A 24,423-nucleotide genomic window follows, 5' to 3' on the forward strand; every position below is an offset into this window, starting at 1 on the left:
CTACTATTCTTAAATGTAGCAACATATTGTGCATTCTCTTCTATGATTAAATAACTTCTATGTTCTGATAACCTAGCGTTAAATCGCTTAACTTTTTTAAACATCAAATAATGATTATGCAGTTAAAACTAGTCAGTTAAAATATATCGTATAGCAAGCTTGCAATAATTTTTATTTGATTTCTTTAAATGGACGTATTATATTTTACTTACCTCAGTTAGTTTTATCTTATCGTAAAGCATGCATTCATACTAAAAAGTGGAGCAGTACTGGACAACATTAAAAGAACGATATTTACCAATATAACTCGGGAAAGCCTGGCTAGAAAGTATTCAGAGTAAGAACGCCACTGACGTGACGAAAGAGGAAAATAAAGCGAGAGATTTTTAATACGTGCGTTGTTCAAGGAGTATTGGATGATGCGCGTACAAAACATGGATGTTCTGCAATAGGTATACATAGTAGTGCATATTCATCTCTCTTCAGTAAACAAAGTTACAAGGAGCGCGAAAACTTTAGTTCACGTTATTGATTTAAAATTGGATCTTTTTAAAAAAATTTTAAACAGACAGAAAGTTGTCATGGATGTTAAATGAACTGATTCAAATACAAACACTAACAAAAGAGGGATAAAGTTACATGTATATATTAGACGTGTGACAAGAGAACTGTATAAATGTTAACAGTTGTTATATATTACAAACAAATGTGATTACCTATATTCCCATGTGATATTTTAGTCAAGAAATAGTTCTAGAAAAAAAAAGCTATGTAATATGCACGAAAGTGAACATTTTATATTTATTGATAATTATACTTTTTTACTTCAAATGAAAATGCGTTAGTACTAACGTTTGTAGTGACAGAACAGTGAATTAACTCATTTGTGTCTAGTAATGGTTTCATGTCACATTGATGTAAATATAAACTACATTCCGTAAAATAATGAATACCACCACGCACATTGATTTGAACACAACGAACAGTACTCACCCTCTGACGAAGGATGAATTACTGGAATTGTATCTTGGACCGAGATTCCAGGAAACTTGGTCAGTAGTGATTCTTCTAACCATATACGGACTAATATTCATATCCGGAACTGTTGGAAATATTTGCACGTGTATTGTGATCGTACGGAATAGCTACATGCAAACAGCAACCAATTACTATTTGTTTAGCTTGGCCATATCAGATTTGTTTATTTTATTGTTAGGTAAGTAGTTAATTTGTTTTATATTCTGTAAGCTATAAGATATGTAGTAGAAGCAGTAGTAACTTACGGAATTGATGACCATGACGAATCAAATAAAAATGCAACTCCGGTTCACATTTGACTGCTTCGTTCCGAAAATGGTTGACTAATGCTAGGGAATTGATAAGAATTAAATTGTACGTTTAATAGTAATTTTACCATACAAACCAGGCAAGGAAGTTGTTTGCAAAAAGATCTAAAATTATCAATATAAATATTTACTCACAATTAATGTTATAGGGCTTTCGCCATATCTATATGATTTTAAAAAATATTGTCCGTGTAGTTTGAAGAAATAACTTCTAAAATATATTATTATCTAAATTTTAAGTCTAAACCACATATCTTTAATAGACTACGATCTTGAACCAAAAATGACGTTACTTTCAAAGCTTGTTAGTAGGTACTATTAGTTACACTGCTTGTTGGTGACAGGATACGGGATATACGCTGTCGAGGAAATCCATATCAGGCGAGAGCGAAGCGAACGATTTCATCTTGCCGACTATCCTTTATTTACATGCTATAATCTAATATTTTGTAAATTAACAAAGCGGCACCAATTTTTTTTAATCAAAATTCATATCTGAAATGTGTAGCAGGATATGGAATATATCCTGTCTCCACGTGACGCCTATTGACCAATAGAAATGCAAGAAACTTGCAGGAGGCAAGATAAAACGTAATACACAAATAGAACTAGAAATCTTTAACGAGTCGCGCAATTCTAAAAATTAATAAACAATATTAATGATAAAATGAAGTTATTTATTCAGTCTTCCAAGACGTCCTAGATTCTTTAAGAGAAATGTACAATTTGTATTTAGTTCTAGAACATGGTAACTGAGACAAAAGTAGTAAATCAAACAATATACTTGCACTGATGAGGATTCTGAAGGAATGCGTTACTTACTACAGTAACTGTTTTTACTGGATTTTAACGTACAGCGATATCAATAACAGCATTTTTCGTAATAACATGTCATTTCGAGACTGATGGAACCACTCCAACAAGCTGAGATATAATTTTCTAAGAATTCATACACTTGCTATACAAAACATCGCAATGACTCTTGCTTCTCGGAACTAAGCGCATTACTTAGCATCATAACAATTTTTGCTATATCCCAAAATTATGCGCCAAACGTAAAGGAGTTCATGATATATGACCATTAACAACAGATGCAAAGGAGAAACCTAATTTTCATCTTCATTAGCATACTTTGCTCTTCTGGCAAACTAGAAAATATAAGCCAAACGAAAAAGAACACTCAATCATTGTACAACCTGTTTGGTAAGCTTATAACGTTTAAATTGGACAACACGCGTTTAGTACAAATTAAGGCTACACCCATCTTTGCGTTATTTGAACAGTTGTAGTAAAGTAAATTAATGGTAGGAATTTCGAAATTCTATTGTCAGAATTAGAAAGCGGTGTAAGTAGATTATAAATATTTCTAGACCTTAAGATCACGCCAAATATGTTTCGTATCAAATGCTAGTCATCTCACAATAAAAAAGTAAATAATATTCTGGGAACTTCTTCTTGGCAGTCTTAGTTTTTGTATGTTAATTATAAGACCGTTTATATAATTGCAATGCTTTTCTCGACACATTGTAGGAGGTGTTAGACTGCAATAGCAGCAGCTATTATTAGAAGTACCAGCCGGTACAAGGTTTCTAAATTCTGACATTAACTAATGAAATGTTTCTAAATTCTGGCATTAACTAATGAATGACTTAATTTAGTGTTACTGAATCATTGGTTTCAAGATATGTTATTGTACTGATTCTCGCGGTGCATGGTGACATACTGGCACAATCGCACGTGATTGCGTAATTCTCAAAAGTTACCAACTGTCAATGCAATAATTAAGGGTTATTGTAATGTTTTGCATATGCGTCATTTTTCAATGCCAAACCTGAACATAGCTTTATTTATTAAAATGAGATAAGGTCTACTCTTCTTAAAATTATTCGTTTTGGAATTTACACTCGTCAAAATTACGCGTGTTTCCATTTCCTAAACATATCCATGGACTGGATTTTGGAAATAATAAGATGTTTTCTATTTGTTAAAAACCTGACTTCTAGTTTGTTTATTAATTTAAACGAAAGTCGTTTTCTTCACCGCAGTTATATTTAGTGTCCATTGAAATGATTACATGTGGGTGTACATGTACATTTTGTTATTATAATACACGCCGTAAACATATCAGCCGTGTGAGTTACGAAAAAACTCAGAAAATAGAAAAGCTACACTACAGATTTTGAAGTCAAGAAGAAATGAGTATTTTTTCACAATGAATATCAATATTACACTGTCTAATATTGAAAATTCTAAAGCTCCTCGTAAAGTCTTCTTGCTTTATGTTCATCAAAAATAAAAAACAAATATAATGCAGAAATATAAAAGATATTAAGCGGGCTCGTCTTTTGACGAATATCGTTTAGGTCCGAATATTTTTAGTCAAACGCTTCGAGTTTTACAACAGGTAGCAATAGCGCTGGCAATTAGTACGAACAATCATTAGCAGTTTCTTAAAATATTTTGGAAAATTGTTTGTTTGAAAGGTAGATTTTTTTCAATGTCTCCATGGGAAAAATACTGCATATATTGTGGTCAAATCGTTTAGACATTAAAATAACCAACATTATTTTAATATGTTTACAATATTTATATGTCGAAAGATTTTAATTACAATTTGGGACAGGCGTCATTGTGGAAACGATGCGTAATTAAATATACGACAAACCATGAACGTTTTAAAAAAAATCAGTTTTGCGTTTGTTTTACCAAAATCCATCGTTTATGATATTTCTTAAAAGCCAATCTTTATTTTTTTCTAGAAAATTGCAAGGAATGTTGTGAGGTGCAGGCAGATTAATATTCAATAAGGCTTGTCCGTTACAGATGATTATTTTACCGGCATATAGGTGTATAAACACACTGATAGACCCACGGGACTATTCCGAACTTTCTGAACATGACGCACTGCGTTCAGGATAGTACACCTTTTTCTTATAAAATGCAGTTTGATACGTATGAAAGAGGAAAATCATCTAATGTTAATCTCAAAGATAGATTGTTTGTTGGAATAAGCGGTATTTGCCTTCTCTAAATTAAGAATTATTTCTAAAAGGACATTCATCCGCATGTTCACAAAACTATGTTTTCATCAGACTTGGCTAAATATACTCATGGACTTGAAAACGCCTCGTGCATACATCGCAAATAAAATTCTTTCTTGCAACTTGTGTTAAAATATTGATATTGATTTTGAACTATTCATTAAATCTAATCCAATATTATATTGTTTTTTGATACTAAAAGCGTTTGTGTACGTGTAGTTCGTACTGTAATTAACATAATATAAATTGCACTGCGCCTATTTACAAAAAATAAAATATTATTAAACCTGAAAGTCAATAACCAAATCTCGATTCTATCAAATTAAAGGAATATTTATTGAAATCTTTATTGATTTTTTTCTCAAAAATAGGCGTTTATTTAAAGTATTTAAAGTGACAATATTCAAAACAATCCAGTAAATTAGGTATGGGAGATCACAAAAATTATACTAGAGTTTCGCGTTCTACATCACAAATTGAGTGGCGTCACCTAAGTTGGCGTTTTGCAACGTTAGAATCAAAATAACATTTTATCATTGGAAAAAAAGTCTTTTCATCTTTTAACGGGGTAACAACTTTTATTAATATTTGATAATTTTGTCCGGCGACGACAACTTAATCTCTTTATATCGCGCTATCACTAATCCGAAATAATATAAACATTATGAAAACTTTCTAGGATCTCATGTGTCTAAACATGGATTGTTTTAATATTTTTATTATAAAAGGTGGCTTACCATCAGCATTATATTCGAAGGAATTCAGCTTGCAACTACATATTTCATAGAAGGCCTGCGAATTTGAAAATTGACAAAATATCTTCATCATTTGTAATCTAGTTGAAATATGTACGTTTTACACTTGAAACACAGGTATCTCGAATACCAAGGGATCGAGCGTTTTACTTTTAGATAACACAAATTCGACTAGAAATTAAATTTTGTGCACGTGTTTTCGGGACCGTGCTTAAATATCTAAGAGATAGATTGAATTTTGAGATAGGCGAGTTTGAGGAATCTAGTTTGAACTCGATATCTGTGTATAATATTATAGCTCAGAATACATCAAAATTGCATATTTGTGCACCATGGAATCGAGACACATTTTTTAAAACAAAGATCATTCTACAATAAGTTACGCATTTCCATAACTCAAAATGATAGGAAACAAACGTGTTCATATAACAACTATCCTGTTAAAAACTGTTGTAACAATATATGACTTGCTTTATATTAGAGTACAATGATGAATATGGTTTCCTTCTGTTTACCTCACTTCATTGTTTATTTTTAAAACATTTTCGAACTGGAGTCAAATGTAATGAACATTTTTGAAAAAAAAAAGTTATTTTAAATCGGTTTTGAAATCAGATGCGTTGTTAGTTGTTTTTCCTTATATAGAAATGATATGATAAAATAGAGAACCCTGATTTCATATTGATGTACTTTTACATTCTGACTGAGCAGAACTGATAGAACCACCCACAAAGTAGAGTCTGATTAAAAGTTTAGTGGGTTTTTTTTCAGGAATTACTTTGCAAATTAGTATTAACTAAAGACATTAAGGTTCCTGGAATTAAAAAAAAAAACAATTTACAAGAATAAAGCAATATATAGTTCACCTATATCTCTTTAGTATCGACTGCAGTCTTTAGTGTTAGATTACAGTTTTTCTAAGCTTACTTTAGGATACAAATTTTATGTTTGTATATTAAAAAAATATGTTCATATTATTTTACTTAATACAGTTAAGTGATGATGCATGTTTTTGTCTGAATTAGATATGGCAGAACTTAAATCCTAATTAAGCTCAAAAGAACATAATATTACCGTTATTATTCATGTAGCATGTGCATTATTTACATACTGAATAATATCACCCAAATAATGTGAATTGATAATACTTTGGGAACACGCAATTCAATTTAATGATATCATAGATAATTTCTGCAACAACAACTTTTTCCTGTAAAATCCCAGATGCCGCATCAGTGCGGCATGTTACTGATTCATTTGTCAGTATATTATCCCCTGTATTCAGACTAGTATCAAGAAATATTATTCTTACATCCTTAATCAGAAGATGAAAGAAACACGTTGATAAAATAAGAATTAATAGTCTTGTTTTGTAATGGAGAGATAGTTTTATGGTTTTTGAATAGCTTGCTTTCTGTTGTTGCTGATGTCTGTATAGTTTTAACAGTGCTACCTTTTATTTACGTTTGTAGTCATGCTGTGAAATCAAATAAGAATGTAATAATATCAAGGACTGAAGTACAAATTGTTTTACTGAAGAGTTTCACTCGGTAATAATTTCGTGCTGTGAGAGACTGCTTGTAACGTTTTAAGTCTATGTATTACTGCTTCCTTCAATACAAACACATGAATTTGGTTTTACTAAAAAAAATTTCATACAGTATCAAAGATTAGATATCAACGCTAATACTTAGTAAGATTTCCTTCTAAAGTGAGGATCATTGTCAATTGTTAAAAGACGTAGGGGCAGACATGGCCGCCTCACTGTTATATAGTACATCATGTCATGTATCTGTTCAATATTGAACTGTAGCGATAGTGATACTATTTATTTCCTTATAACTTTTAAGAAAATTCGTTGGTTTATTTCTTCAGAAGTAATGAATTGTACAACACTCCCCAGGCACGTAGCGCTATCGTGTTTTGTTTTATTTTTGGCGGTGGCATTTTTTGTCATTCTTTAAGTAATATGTAAAATTCTAACTATATGCTTTTCTCTGTTAAAACACTCTTACCATACAATGACGTCACGTTAACGTGCGGTGACGTCTATGTTTTTGTTGCGACCAAGAAAGAGCGCTAGAATATTTCATCTACTGTTTTAGATTAAGGGCATATTAGAATCGAAATTATTTATAGCAAAATCGTGTTTTAACACTATTTATACGCTCGGGCGGTAAAACGTCGTACAAATAATTTCACGTGAAATTATTACGCCCGACGTATAACCGCCCATCATGCATAAATAGTGTTAAACAATCTTTTACTATAAATTATTCTTTAATTAATGATTATTTCATCTGTGCAAAGTAAACACGGCATTCAATAAAAAAATACATCACAGGCAATTGCTTCACAAAACATGATGACGGAACAAAAGAACGCCATAAAACAAAGATTCTAAACGTGTATCATAAAACCCTTTGGAATTGTTCAAATAATTCTAAGATTGTGTATATACATGTTTTATGTTGTTAAACAAAAATTGAAGCAAGTCCTCAGATACGTTTGTCAAAACCAACTGCACATGAAACGAGGACTAGATTTTGCAGGTGCATATTCTATAGGTTTTACAAAATGTAGTTCAGATCACAAAATATGTTGTAAATCATGGTGGTAACGATGTTTTCAACTCCTGTCGAAACAGATTATCAGCCCTATGGATTTTTTTTCGTGACTAGTCGTATTACTAAATATCTCACCGCCGACATGCATGCAGACAAAAAGCATGCGCAAAAGTTGTTTTTGTACTGAAAAAAAAACATACTACTATAATAATATATGAAATCGGTGTATTGCTTTATTACATATCACTTTCAGTCTGTGGAAGCACTCCATACAACTGAGATATAAACAGAGGAAATTACATGTTGAATTCATTAAACGAGGAGCATTTTATCAATTTTTATTCGACGAGTTTAATAGATTCCATGTGAAAAGACACTTTATGCAAAATTCTTTTTATCACTTGTAAGCCTTTCCTACTGAAACATCAACATTTCGTCTTTCCTATTATAAACCAAATCAATTCGAACAACGTCTCATATACTAAAATGACGTCAACGTCAAAGCTTTATTACACTAGCGTATTATCAAATTTATGAAATGGCTTTATTTCACTCCCACGACGTCAAACATGTGATAATCAAGTTTATACTTAGCAGCATAATAAAAATAACATTTTACCCAAGAAATATGCCCATAACATAACATTATTGATAATATATCTATTTTAAATGAATCTGAGAATGAAACTTAATTTACATCAGTGGCATTCTATGCTTTATTTTGATATGGTGTAACGTTTAATAATTCAGTTAGATGTGGCTTGCAATACAACTATGCAATTCTTCATATTTGTTGTACGTTAAGTGTCAAAAAAGAAAAATGATCAACGAAAGTTTTTGTGTAAATGTAACCTTTTAGCTTGGTTAAAAAATTCTAAGATGTATTAGATACTAAATATTCGAGACCACATGACCAAATGACGAACGCTATATAATTTATGCTATATATAATAGAATTTCTGACACAACATGGAAAGATATATTTAATCAGGCAGTTAAGGTATCATAAACTGCGTATACCTTCACTAAATTCTTCTATCTGTATTCAGATTTGGTTCTAAGATTTTATTGTGATCTGAAGACATTTCTTTGGAAAAGTATAGTAAGACCTTAATTTCATAGCGATGTTTTTTAAACAATGTGAAACTGTAGTTTATGGATTTATTCCAACTATGTTTAAAACCTTTATTGAAAGATATTATCCGAACGATTAGTGACAGATTGCATGTTTGGTATTCAGCTCTTCTCTTTTAAAGTTGGATAATAAGCATTCTTCTTTGAATTTATTTAAAATTATAGCTGGATGACTCCACGAAAGTCGTTCTAAAAGCCCACTGGGACTGAGCTGATTTGGCATGTCCTCTGGCGGACTATTTCGTTTTCCCTTATCGGAGTTTCTATTATTGCTCTGTCTGAGTACATGCAGTATATGGTTCTTCAGGATTCTTCGTTATATCTAACATTATCATTTTAGTGTTTTACATACATGGGCTTTTGTTCCCATTACATGTATGAGAGATTCAGCTGAATGAGACTACTTTATTTACATTTCACTGTAACTTTTGAACATGGTAAGGACTAGGAGTGAGAGTTTGTGCGCATTTTTGGCAATGGCCGATCGGAGGCGACGTCCTATTGCATTCGTTGCCTCTTCCTTGATGTTTAAGTGTTGTACTTCTTGTACTTCGTTTATGTATTTGTGTATACTTTTCAAATTTATCGTTTATACATCAATACATACGCTGCTGTAGAGCTTTGTTTTGGGGCGGCTGCGCTCTCGGAAAGCGGCTATTCCTAAAATACCTTTGTCCTTGATTAAAGTCTGATGATAATTTTGTATATAAATAAGTATATAATACTCTAAGACTGTGCAATACATCATCCTGAGAAGTAGCAGCTCGTGAAGGTGTTTTTATTTGGCCTTCTGTTAAACCTTCATTAATGTTACTGTTACTACATCTTTGATCTGGAGATTGTACTGACAATACCATATGTTTTATCAGTTCCTACCAATGGGCATTGAGACACATCAATACAATAACACGTAATTCTCAGAAGTGATACATCAGGGGTTATTGTAATTGTAATATCCTACAGTAAATTCAGAGCTGACCGAAGCATTAAATGATAAAAATGAATGTATTTCTATTCATTTCAATAATTATACCCTGTGGAATTCATACTCTTTAAAAGTACATATGTTCGAAAGAATAATTTTACAATTATTGGAAAGTAACATTTGGGAATTAGAATCACATTCCATTGTACAGATATTATACACTATAATACTTACACCGTAACACCAACCAAAATGGCCGATTTGCCAAACTAACTTTTTATTTTAAATTATGTTTTACGGTATTTCTTCTTTTGAATTGCCACTGATAAACTAATTAGTACAATAATCATTTAAAGCTGTAAGACGATCACGTGATCTTAAAAAATGATTAAATAAAACTAGACTGTAAAGCTTTAACTAATTATTTACCTCTGCTTAGAATCATTTCTGCCGAATCAAATATATAGTAGTTTAATAATATGTTCAGACAAATTATAGTCCTTATAGACAATGATAAGAGATATTTTAATAAACATTTTGCCGGTGAACTAGTGACGTTGATTACTTTTTATTTTGTGCCTCACTTGTATTCTCAATTTAAATCAACAGAAAATCGTTTCTTCATCACCGCCCCATTAAAATTATTTTGTCAGGTATATCTAAAAATACAAAAAAATAATAAATAGGTTTTGCAAATTAAAAACAACAGTATCAATTCTATTCTTGAGATCTAGCTGCTTAATTTACAGCTTCCACTTTGTTAAGAAGACGTCGTAAATATGCCAGTAGTGTAAATGGCTCAGAACATCGAAAAACAAGTTTCCAGGTTTTACAGTTGAGCAATGATTTAATGAAAATCGGAAGAAAAACACTTAACAAGAAGAGTAATACTGGTATCGGATACTGCATTTTACGTTTTGAAAACTGGTCTAAATACAGCAGTATGTTTGCCAGATTGTAGCTGCAAATAAGATACTTCGAAAGGTCTCCAAGTTTAGACCATGAAACGACATTGTGTGTTCAAACATACCCTGTTTGAGAAACAAGAAATGAATTTAAGTTTTACAGCATACCCTATCTGTATGTTGTGATAAGTCCATTTAAAATCATATATTTTACAGCGGCTTTGCTAAAAGCACTGTTAAATTGCAAGTGTTTTCGTCAAAACAACATATTTATTTCTGATTCACAAAAAATATGATTGATTCGCCAGACAATAAGCTATGTCATTTTTGTCAATTGTTGTTCATCATAAAACCAATGAATGAATTTTATATACTATTGGCATTTAGGAAAGAATATGTGCATGCACTGTCAGACCTATAAAAAATATGAAAGTCTCTATTGTCTGATCCATATAAATTAAAGAAATTCTAAATTTGGAAAGGAAACTAACTATAGTTGTCTTTAAAGTAGGACCGTCTCTGTTCATATTATGGCCTCATGCATGGAGGTAATGTCAAATTGACTTGCAATAAATATCAGGTGAAATTTTATAAATCTAACTGAACCTGCAAACTGTATATTCAATACCTAATAAGCAAAGCATATTATATTTTCGTTCCGTATTTAGATCTACAAGCACTCAGATCCTTGAAGTTATTTTAAAAGAAAATAAAACATGTATTACCGTGACAACAGTGTTTACGTGTTCCACACTTTTGTCTTCATATTTGATATTCAGGCCTAAGGTAAATAAAAATTAGAATATTTTTCCTGGAACAATAACAGATTCTACACGTTCAAAACAGTGAGGCCTGTAAGTATAGAACATGTATACAATTGTAATATAATCATCATTGTTCAGTTTAATTACGGGAAGTATTATGTGTGCTTCTTTATAACCAGAAGATCAAAGAAAAATATTACAATTGAAAATATTATAGTGTTGTTTTGTAGTGGGGTTTAAAACTGTTATAACTTTTCAATGATCTAATCTTCGTTGCTATTGTTTGATTATTTTCGCATGTAGTCATGCTCGGAAATCTGCCATATACAATAGACTTATTTACAAATTGTATAATTAAGCTTCAGTCGTAATGCTTGGAGGATTCTTGTAGCGATGAAAGTATATGTCTAGCTTCTTTAATTACTTAAGTCGGTTTGGTTATATGGAACAAACTTATTCTTGTGCTAACATGTACATTTGTCATATTTTGAATGTATCTCTGGGACCACATTTCTCAGTAGTTTTTAATTTGATGAAAATTACTTTAACAAACACCAAATAAAAGTGTTAAAATAAAATATTATTCAGGGTAATACGGCTTTATGTTTGGACGAATTTCCCTCCGAAAAGCACTTTGGTCGAGCGTGATTATGGTTATAGGTGTACATTTATATATTTTGTGTTCGTAGGAATATTGTAAATAAGACATAAAGCCTGTTTATCAAGTATGCTTCTAGTTTAAGCGGTTTAAGTGCCAGTTTAACATATATTACATAAACAAAATATTTTTAAAACTCTCTGTTCCTAACAGAACACTTTTGAATTGTTGTACGCTTTTAAGCTAGTACGGCTAGTACTTATGGTCTCTTAATATCATACGATGTGTTGTATGAGGCAAAATCTAAATTATTTGAAAAAAAAATATAAACAAAACGAAGATTCATATGATATGAAACAATGCTTGGAGGGGCATCTGTAGACCTCCTGCGTCTTCGAAAGCTGAAGAAGACGCAATATGATATGAATTATATCGGTGTGATTCTAAAGCCAGCAAAAACAAAGAAGAAAAGGAAAAAAGACATTTTTAAATGTTGAGCAAAACTGTATAAATTAAGGGAAACGATAATAAAACTCTCGATTTGCAACATACTTTTTACCCAACAGTTGTATTTGTTTCACTTTCGTACTGACAGGAAAGTTGATAAAATGCAAACTTCGCATTTTTTACCAAATTTTTAGACATACAGCTTTTTAGGAACATCAGCATTTTTACAATAAACACATATCATTTTCATCCGTGGAAGTTCTATAACCAAATGGGATGCACGTTTGCAAGATTTCTTAACAATTGTCGTATACAAATACATGAAAGAGTGTTTTTACTTACGATTAAGTATATTACTTATCCACAAAACAATATTTTCTTTTATGTCCTAGATATACGCCCAAATCATAATGGTGTTGATGACATGCACCCATTAACAGCAGCTGTAGGATGAAACCTAATTTGTGTCTTCATTAGCATTCAACGCTCAATTTAGTTATGTATTAAGGACAGTGTAATCAATTTGTTCGTCTGGCTGACAATACAGGGGTCTTGAGATCGACTTGAAGTGATTCTTTAGTTCTTTGTAATAAAACTATATATACCAACATATATTACACTCAAGCAAATAAGTATAATCTTAGTGTGCCCAAATGTTATTGGAAAGATAATGTAAATTTCTTTTACAGTGCAAACATTGTCCAATGACATTAAGGAAGTTAATAAATTAAACAGCCATGTAATGTCTGACGTATTGGACAGACGTAGGAACACATTGTCTATCGTGTAATACTCTTGAGATCATAGTGTTTCCCTGTATTAACGGCGTTTGGTCCAAATGTAACCCTAAAAAATCTTGGAAAAAATGTTAACACGTTATCTCATTTGCTTAAATCATTGTCAAAATATTTTTTCTTATAAAAAGCTAGTCAAGTTCAAAATTGGTTAGCTGAGGGAAAAAGTCTTTGTCACTGGATCAGATTATCATTCATTTGATATTCATAAATTTTTGTAAGAATTTACTTTTCTATAGTATTTGAGTCAGATATTAAACTAGGTTACCAAAGATTAAAAGCTAGGCCACTAGTTCAAATCACAGGAAAACCTTTTAACCCTAGGAGCCACAGGTTCTGCTTGACCTTGATACAAATTTTGTCAGAATATTTCTCTCAATAAAATCTACTTTCAATAATATCTTAGAAATATGCATTTTGGTACCACCATCCGAGGTTTGTTAAGATTATTCCGTTTTGTCGAAAATGGCTATCAGAGGGGGTAATCACTTTTGTGTATAATATGTATACGATATTTCCTAATTGAATATAGTAGATACTATACAAAAAATTCTTCTTGTCAGTAAACGCTGGCCCAATTTCTAAATAATTTCACAGGTATTTTCCATGCACAAACCACTACCAAAATTATCTAAGCAATCTGCGAAACTCTTTGGGCGATCTTGTGCTATCGGGACCTTCTTGTGTAAGTACAAATTATGAAATAAACATTTTGTAAAAAGCAAATATATTGTAGAATAATCCCATGTGGTAACTTCCGAATTGCCAAGTCTTACGCATTTTGATGATTATCTATATATTTATTTACTTGTAATGCTTGTACAGTTTATTCTTAATAAATATACCAGGACCTATTAAGCTTTCGGGCTTTCATGGGCAATGCAAGGGGATTACATACATATCTATCTACCTAATGTGTCCCAGTTTAATATTTCTTTGGATTGTCTTTAATTATCTTAAACATGACCACAGTTCGTGATGCCGAGACATTTTTTTTAAATAGCTTATGGTGACACCGATATTTTCTTTTACATTAAACGGATCTTTTTATACGATGCTACAGAAGTTTGATTAAGGAATGTGATTAAAGTACTAGAGTACCTGTTGTTAATAAATTTATGTATTTTAATGGTAATTTGTATGTATATTTAGTTTGCATAATATTATGTGTGTTTTAACCTGAATAAACATCAGTCAATTAAACGACTAATCGTACATTTCAGAATGATAATATAAGCAACATTATGTATGTATTTATTTACATGGGATTAATATTTAGCTCATAGTCTCAAAAATCAAATTATTCTTATTCTAGCTGTCGGTGGCGGGGTAAGACCCCGTGTAGATCACCGAGCATTGTTGCACTGGCGGATAACTCAGTAGACTGAGTAGAACCTCCAAGCTGGATGGCGCCGTCTTAAGAAAATGTCATAAAATGTTTAAGTAACATTTCCATTTGAATCTTGGCTCCTCATTACTTAAAAAAATTATGGCATAATTACAATAATTTACAAACAGAACATTTAGTCAATCGAAACCTGAATCTTATGCCAAACCAAGAAAAATATATGTATATTGTATATTGAAATATAAGGTTCTTAGTTTAAGTTGTTTTTCTTTTTCTTTTGAAACTGAAAATACCATGCACATTTTAGCGATGTGATTTTTCCCCCCTTTGACTATTGGCTCTCGCATGTTGCGTCATTACTTAAACATTTTATTAAACAAATAAAGTCCACAATTACAATGATTTCCAAACATAATATTTAGCCAATCGAAACGTGAATCTTATGCCAAACCAAGGAAAAGATATTGAAATTTACAATTTTAGCGATATGAAATACGCAATTATCCCGGGATTCAAAATGAATTTTCCACATCTCAAGATATTAAACTCTTTCAATATATTTCCAAAAGAATCCAATTTTCAATTACATAACTATCGGCTTTTTCTTTGCACTTCTCTTAGAATATCTGCATATGCCCGCACTTTGTTTTCCTTTTGGGAACCTAATTAATCATTTAAATCATAGGGAATAGACAGAGCCATTACTTCTTAACAAAACATGTTATTTTTCTTAATAGATCCTAAAGATCGTATAATCACGAAAGGTCTCTTGATAGATTTCGAATCACAATGTGTTTTAAGATAAGCTTTAGCAAAGAAATGGTTTAACGATAATCACGTTTATACCAACATAAACTAAACAAACGTATAACTTTTGGTATATATATACATGTGTGTAACACATGAAGAAAACAAAGCGTCTATGTTAGCCTCGGAAAAAATAAAAACTCCATTGTTTTCATACACAAATAAGAAACAACATATATGCAGTAAAGATACTTTCATCGGTTACTAAACTGATATTCCTCCTCAGTTTTGAGCATTAACAATTAAGTAAAATCTTGTTCTAACTGAGACACATCGTCAAAATGATTGTATGTTATTGCAGCGAATAAACAGTTAACGTAAATTTCTTAGACTGGTCTGAAACAGTGACGTATGGGTTGCCCAGTAAAGGTAGCGCACCGGTATATATCGTAACTTATTTGTTTATGATTATTCCTTCGTTCTGCGTAAAATCACATGCTAATGGTACGCTGTTGATAGCTGAAGTAGAAAATTGAAATATTTCCTGTCAGTAGTAAAGAAATGAAGTCTTTGAAAAGATCCTTTATTATAGAGCGCAATCAACCAACATAGTAGTTGACTAGATTTGACTGCGTCTATCCGCAAGACGTACTGAACTTCGTAACACACCTCACGTCCTCTAGAACTGTCTTAAGCGGAATTTTATTATATGGAAAATAAATGTACTTAATGATCCTTATATAACTTTGTTGGGCATTGTCGGATGATGAAATAACTTGGCACAAATAGACCATATAATAAGGATACCATATTAAGCCTTCAAATACCCATATACATACGAGTATATAGGCCAATAAACTTTCCTGTTTATTCATAAAACAGATGTTTCATTATGCCCCGGGACAAATAGTTTTACCGTTCTCGTTATGTGTGTGCGTGAGTGTATGCATGCGTCCGTCCATGAGCCCGTGTCTGCAAATTATATTGTCTGGTCGGTAACTTTGTTGTGCATTTTTGGATTTTGAAATAACTTAACACAAATAACCACCATAATAAGACAATATATAGCGTCAACATCCAGACCACTAGTTTAAAGGTCAAGATCAGAGTTAGAAATTCAAGATTTAGTTGTTATTGTGTGCCCGGTCGACTTGTTGTGTATAATGGGACTTTGAGATAACTTGATGAAAAAAAATTACCAAAATAAGATCTTACTAAAAGTAATAAGGAAGAGCATCATTTTGTATTCATTTTTTCCTCAGAGAAGGATCTGTACGAGAAAGTAAATGGGATTTATATACCGCTAATTAAGTCAACGTTTACACAACAAATCTGTATAAGCCAGACTTCTGTCAATAAATCTCTCATACAGTAAATTTACCTGTCTTATCTTATAAAATTAGCGCTGTTTTACTTTATCTTATTTTCGCAAACAAATAATTATATATAATTTTGCTAGAGTAATTTCTCCAGCCTAGGAAGTTGCTAATTTGATGGTTATCAACACACATTTAAAAGCTGTCAGATCTATCTCAGTCAAAAGGAAAATATGTTATTATTTTCGGACAATATTCTCCATTACTAAGACGCTACCAGAAGGTAGCAATTATCTTAACTATGGCTATTATCAACGTATTTTGATGGGCGAATTAAAGATTATAGGCATAGACCTCCAGATTGTACGATAAAAAAAAAAGAAGAAGAAAAGAAAGAAACACCATTTTAGATATCAGATAATTATTGCATATTCCTTAAGAAAGCTTTGAAAGTTAGTAACGGACAGATTATATGTTATTGACACATATAAGAATTAATTATTCATTCAAATTGAAAAGAGTTTGAAACTGGGTACCGGAGGTAAACTACTTTATAATTAACGACCGTTTAGTACGAATCCTCCGTGGTGTATTGGCCAAGAAATAATCGATCAATAGGTCAACGAAGAAAGCAAATCAAACTGTAGGTTTTCTGCGCAGAAACATGAAGGTCAAAACCCTTAAGTTAATGGCTTACCAGACACGTATCAGACCCAAGCTGTCTCTGAAGTGAAGTCACCCTATACCAAAACCTCATAGACCAAATAGAGGGTGTCCAGAGACGGGCAGATAGTTGGATTAAGGCTGACTACCATCAAACCTCCAGTGACACAGACATGCTACAATCCCTAAACCTTTGTAGACTAGAACTCCAACGTATTGAAAATAGACTTTCCCTTATGTATAAAATCCACCATGAACTAATTGTCATCACCAAAGAAGGCTACTTATTTCCCCTCATCCGCCCAACACGTCACATCCTTACCCTTAGTTACAAATTATTCACAGCAACTACATATTACTTAAAGTATTCTTTCTTCCCAAGAACAGTATATCACTGGAAATATTTCCCTCCTGCTGTTTCCCATCTCCCAATGCAGCCATTTGCTGCATTGATCATGTCTGACCTTAAATTGCCTGATAGCTGCTTTTATACTTTTACCTTTAAACAAGCTATTTTCCTTGGTTTTAACTATCATTTTACACTTTAGTCTGTTAATATTCTTTATGGTTTGACGTGCAAAATGTTACTGGTTTGACATTATTGGAAGATAGATAGATACATTAACATCATATCATTTGTTTTATTAATTGATTCCTATACTATTTTATAAACATAATTTGCAACTTGAAGCTATTTGAGGCTTTATTTCTAACAACACCTGAGTCCATTCGCTACACATAGTCCTTTTTATGAATACAGTGGACTAATTATCAATGGTAAAGTAGTAATCCAGTCCGTGGTTCATCTCTGACTGCATTCAGGTCAAGCTGACCATTTAATTTCTGTAAGATTGTAGTCCAGCCAATTGACATTTTAGATTTTCAATCCAAATAGACTTTGTGCATCAATCAGATAAGGTAATAGGTTATATAGGGTATTTGGGTTGAGCAGATCAGAATAAAAAGGTTGAATTAGATGAATAAATCGGGCTTGATAGTTCTACATTGATTTTAATATTTGTTTATATGTATAAAATTTAGATATGATAATGCTATCAAACTGGTTTACCATTAATCAATAAATGCATTTATATCGAGCTGTTTTAGCTGGAAAAAAAGTTGTTTTCCAAAATGATTAGAACGTATTTCAGCTTAGAAACTGTAACTTGAAAATATTTCAATATTTGATGCCAGATTTGTGACTTATTATATTTTGATTGGACACTAATTATTCATAATGCGCCCGCCTCCACCAGTCTTCTGAATACAACTTTAGTCTAAAACGATGGAAAAAAGAATTAATCATGATTTAATAAGTTGAATTTCTATTTGACTGGTTTATATATATTACATATGCTTGTTTTATGAAGATTTATACACGATTTTTAAATTAGTGCCTCCATATGTTAAATTTTGGCTTGAACCTCTCTGTCTAAACATAAAGTCAGTCGCACAACGTCTGTAATACATCAAGGACACCTGAATGTTAGCATATGCAAAACATATATACAGAGGAAGAACAAGACTACTGACAGATGACATGAAATTTCGACAGAAATATATTAAATATGTATCAATCGCTATTTGTGTCTCAACCGTCAACATAATCATACACTGCACAAACTGTTGTTAACCACAGCTGTTACAAATCAAACTGGTTTGAATGCCCTTTAAAAATTCTGAGAACAAATAAACATTATAGATCTCAGCAATTTCACCTGACTGAAAATGCCACAACTGTTGAAATTTGTTATCAGCATATTTGTTTATTTTTACACAAAACATATACCAAACATAGAGTGTGTAGAATCACGCATTTCTTGGGTTTATCTCAAAGCTTAGATCTATATGAGGAAGATTTCTAACAGACTAATTGCAGGATAACGTTGCTCGCCGGAACTAGGATGATGTCCTTGTGAAACTCCCATAGCAAATTCGACTTTTGACGCAGTAAATATCATAATAGCTTAATATTAAACAGTAATGAACAGATTTAAAGTGTATGGAACGTAAGTTGAGCCATTGCGTTTAGAGACTGAAGCACGAAAACATATCAATGTCTTTTTGTAACGTTAGGAATTGTTTTTAATTGATCCTAATATACTAAACAGCAAAAGAAACTATCCAGATGTATAGCTGGGGTATTTTTTAATAAAACATTTAAATTTATACATTTGACTTGTTTTCTTCATACCACATTACACTTGAAGAACTTCACGTGCTAAATTTAAAAAATCGATCAAGCATGAAGTCAATAGTCCCACAATAGCCGTTTTGCACGAAACTCATGTGCGCGTGTAATTAACGATTTTCTTTATGAAATTTCTTTGTCATTGGAAACAATGATGATTGACTCACTCGAAAAAGAGCCATCCCCAGCTTTTATTATATTTGACTGGCTTATCGTAGTAGGTTGTCCCCCTTGAAAATTATCCGATATTCAATATTGGTTTCCGTGCTGATATTACTATTGAGCAATAGATTATATAGGAAATTTATTTTCAATGATTAATTTCAAATATGTGTTTTGGTTTGTGAATATTTTACCAGATATGACAGTATACATCAATTTCTTCTCTTCAAATTGATGTGAAAATATTTATTCTGACTTAACATGTTCTTGCTTCCAATTGTGTTTAAAAAGTATCACCATCACTTATATTGAACATATAGTGAAAACCACTAAATTTTTCATTTTTTTTTACTTCAGAGGCAAATAAATTATATTTTCCAAAGCATGACAATCTATTATCACATATGTAGGTATTCGTGACTTTATAAACAATACAATGGTATAATTAAAAGTATAATAGGGTAAAGGCTTCTTGCTTCCATTTAACTTCAAAGTGTGTCAAGAAATAAAAACTTGTGGATTTCTTAAAGTTCTGATGTAACTTAAACGATGTAACGATATACGGAACTGCTTATACCAACAACTGACGTACGATTCAATATAGTCTTTTGAAATAATAATGTTCATAATTGTCTCATAGTGAAAAAAAAATGAACAGAACAGAATAGAACAGAGCTTTGATTTTTCACCGAACTGTTAATGAGAACAATACGAATCAACATAAATTAAGTTTTTCTGACTGAAAGCTAAAATCTTTGGAATATTGAAACATTCGACGACAGAAGAAAAACTACGCCAAGGAATAGTTTTCTTATGAAATGGTGTAATTTGCAAGTTAGGCGCTCCTTGAAAGCTGGTGAGTGGGGAAGAGAATGTTTACATTTATTTAAACAAAAGACACAGCATGGTTTCCACGCTTTGCAAAGAAAGGGTGAAATTAACAGACGCGCAATATCATTTCTATTTTAGAATTGAAATCCAAGCTTGAAAAAAATAACTATAATAGCATGCTTTCCGTGAGTTTGCACGGTTGGATTATGTCTTTAGTACGACCTACATTTTTGTCACGGTTTGTTCGTGAAAAGCATGCAAAATAGCCACCTTTACAGCTGAAGACTTTAGTTTACACGGATAAATTTGATTTCATGATTGCATTGTATAGTATGTACAAACACATATCTGAATGGCATATTTGATTTATGTATATCATTGATTATACAAGACGGTAACTTAATAGATAAGTAGACAAGGTGAATCAGAGCTAATTTTAAAAAAGATGAGTTCGGATCTCAATGCTACTCATACACCAATGCTGATAAGAAAAATCAGAAATCTGATTAATAATTAATATATTCTTTCTTTCCTTGATTTCTATGGAAAACCTAGGATCAAGGCCAGTTAATAAAACATGTGTGTGCGTATTTTACTAACATGTGTGTTTTCTAAGTTTGTTAAATTGCTCGTTTTTTCTTTCTTTTTTCTTTTTTTTTTTGCCATTGCCTGTCAAATACAGTATTGCTTAGTTTATTACTTTATTTTATCACATTTTAAAGAGAAAACTTCTAGGCGTGAAAGTTAAACAAAAGTACCGTTATATGGACAAGAACATTCAAACAAAATCGGAATACATGTACATGTATCTTCACACAAGTTTCGTTTTCCTCGAAGAAAAACTTTTATGCAAGTTTTTGTGGGAAATCTCGTTTATGAAATAATTCTCGGATTTCAATGTTTAGCGACATTCAAAGTTTCAAAAGAAAAGAAGAGAAAAGAAATAATTTAATGTTTTCATTTTCTGTTACATGACAACACGAATTTCGCAATAGCATAAGCTAACATAATAATTTCTTTATTTACAGAAATGTTTTATATCTTTACAAGAATAATGTTTCTATATAAATCTATAAACAACATGATTTATAAAAACTGGCTACATGTTTTGTAGTTTCTATGGAGTAACATGCGACCTTAATTTCCATGTATAACCCAAAGCAAAATTTTAGATCAATGCAAAATCCATGACAAAGAATTATTGACTTGGGTCATGACTTTAGCTAATGTAAGGGAGACAATCCAATATGAAGGGAATTACTTTAACACAGTCAATAATTAAGGGAGAGAATTCTTGAAAATTCTCGTTAAAAGCTGACCATGATAAAGTTAACAAAATATTGTTCGTTACATGGCACAACTGAAGCAAATGCAGCGTGAGCGCGCAATTGGGATGTAACAATGCAACAGACGCGCCGAAGATATAGCCAGAATTTCGTGCAAAACGACTATTGTGGGAATACTGACTTCACGGTTGATCGATTTTTTTTTTAATTTAAGATGTTAAGTTCTTCAAGTATAATGTGTTCTAAAGAAAACGAGTCAAATTTATAAATTCAAGTGTTTTATCAAAAAATACCCCTGTTATACATCTGGATAGTTTCTTTCGCTGTTCAGTATATATACTAGTACGTATCATGAATCGTGTAGTTAAAGAACAAACATCCTCTTAAAGTGATTTTTATCTGGCAGCATAATCACCTCCTCTGGCAGTTAACAAAAGGCTGGATTTAGAGCCAGTCTGGCATAATTTTCAGCTGAAATGAAATGTCAAAAATAATGATATGGTATGGCTGATAAACACAGTCTCTGTCTGAAGAAGCATGTCTGATGAGAAATAATAGTAACATGTTGTTTGCTACCGGTATCAAATTATCTTACCCAACAAGTCAATGACCGTTCAAGCAACATTTATGGTTGTTTTTTTAAACAGAACGTTCATTAGTCGTAGATCATAAATTCAGACGGAACGTACAAAACATTAGGCAGGTTTAGAAAGGAATTGTTTTCACCACAGCAGTTATGCGATCACATTTCTGCTGAGGACGTGTCGGTTAAAATGAACAAGCAAGGTGTTATAAATTATTCACAATATCCATGTTTAATAACAGTTGTTTTTTCCGTCAATGCCTATGTTCATAATTTGAAAATGTATGTTTTAATCTGCATTTCATTCTGCCTGTGTCCGTTTGTCTATATGTGTGTACATCCGTCCATCCATTCATTCATTGTTGTCGCTATGAGCAGCAATAATTAACGATAACAATTTTTAGACGTTTAGAACATGAACAATAATTTAAAACATTTGCAATTTATTTAGTAAAAACACTGAAATGTGAGTTCGTTCGAACTCTCATTTGTTTGCAGTTGTCTCCAATATCAATTTACCATATAGTCAAATCAACCCGCACATTATGGAAGGTATTGTTTTAAATGACTAGTGCAAACATTGAACAAATAATACTACGATTCAGGAGGCAAGTTCTTTAGGTATTATTTCGTCATTAACATTTTACTAGAATAAAAGAGAGATTAAGGTTCTTCACAGCTTGGAACATGTTCTTTGACAAAATCATTATTCAGGATATCAAAAATGTATGATGTTGAAGCAATATGATGATAATTATATATAGCTTTTTGTTATCACCTGTTAACATATCATATGCATATGGCAAAAAATTCTAGTTAGAAAATCTATAATTGTTTATTCAAAATTATTTATGTCGGGTTAACATAATTATAAATTATTTGATATATTAATCGGAGGACATAAGTCCCAGTTAATTAGGTGTAACTCGAAGTTACTTAATTGGCTGTGGTACATGCCTTGAGCGATGTTACAGGAATATTTTGTTTCATATCGAGGTAGATTATCATTCTTACTGTTAAACAACATTCTAGTACATGCTATTTCCGCACGCAAGACTAAACTAGCTTGTAAAACAGCCGCCTAGTCTCGTCGTGATACTAGTTTAGCGTTGTTAACTGGCGGCGCTCTACAAAGAAACATATAATGACACATTTATATCTGAACTTTACATCTAGTTTATCAGACGTCAATAAAGCAGATTTTAAAGCAGATTTTTTAATAGCATGTTGTCTATTAAACTTAAACGACTTGGGACATCTTTAAGTAGGTTAATGTTACAGCCGTGACACGGTTTCTCAGTATTTCAATGTTTCAATGCTGTTTTATAACTAATAACTAAAGAACGAACTCTCGTTGACTTACAGAAATTTTTCCGATTTATTTTAATTCACCTTTTGAGACCTGTGGTTGCATTTACCAAACACGAACATTCATTAAAGACAAATACTCCGTTGTTTTCATAAAGCTTGAAAATGGAATGATTGAACAATCTGACTTATATCTACTTTGCTTGTTATAGTAAGTACGCTCAGCGACCTCTATTACACATCTGTCCAATCTGCAAACATTGCCTATGTCCGTTCCAGACTCAAGATGATAATGAAAATTGTCACATAGGGAAGCTACACTTCACGGTGTAGCGTATTTTATGACATGAACTGGGAGGGAGTAACCGTCAGGAATATGACGGCAAATGGTCAGGAATTTAGTTCTATCAAAACTGGTCAGAACCGGATTAATCAGTCTACTTTAGCTTGGGTTAGGTAAACACAAAGAAAAATACGCGTTTTGGCCCACCGCCATCCCCTTTACCACTGTAGTTATTAAAAATACAAGGAGGTACCCATGTCAAAAACTTTTTAATGTTATTGTTTTGTCTGCTATTACGAACAAACCCCCAACATTTTGTGTCCATTCAAGATTTTTATACATTGGTTTACAGTTTTGCCATTTCGAACGAACCCTTCACATTTCGTTACCATTCGTTAACCTTATACATCTGTTTTCACTGACTGTTTT

The 24,423-nt window shown here is 31.9% G+C and overlaps 1 protein-coding gene across 1 annotated transcript in view; it reads left to right on the forward strand.

Annotated features, from left to right (window-relative positions):
* The first annotated feature begins 316 nt into the window (after positions 1-316).
* Positions 317-24,423, forward strand: part of LOC123552165 (pyrokinin-1 receptor-like) — a 49,305-nt gene continuing 25,198 nt past the window's right edge. The window contains exon 1 of the mRNA XM_045341603.2: positions 317-1,216. Within this exon, the coding sequence (XP_045197538.2) occupies positions 946-1,216 (271 nt within the window). The 5' untranslated portion in view covers positions 317-945. The remainder of the gene's footprint in view (positions 1,217-24,423) is intronic.

This window comes from Mercenaria mercenaria, chromosome 4 (genome assembly GCF_021730395.1).
Source record: "Mercenaria mercenaria strain notata chromosome 4, MADL_Memer_1, whole genome shotgun sequence".
In the NCBI taxonomy this organism is placed as follows: Eukaryota; Metazoa; Mollusca; class Bivalvia; order Venerida; family Veneridae; genus Mercenaria; species Mercenaria mercenaria.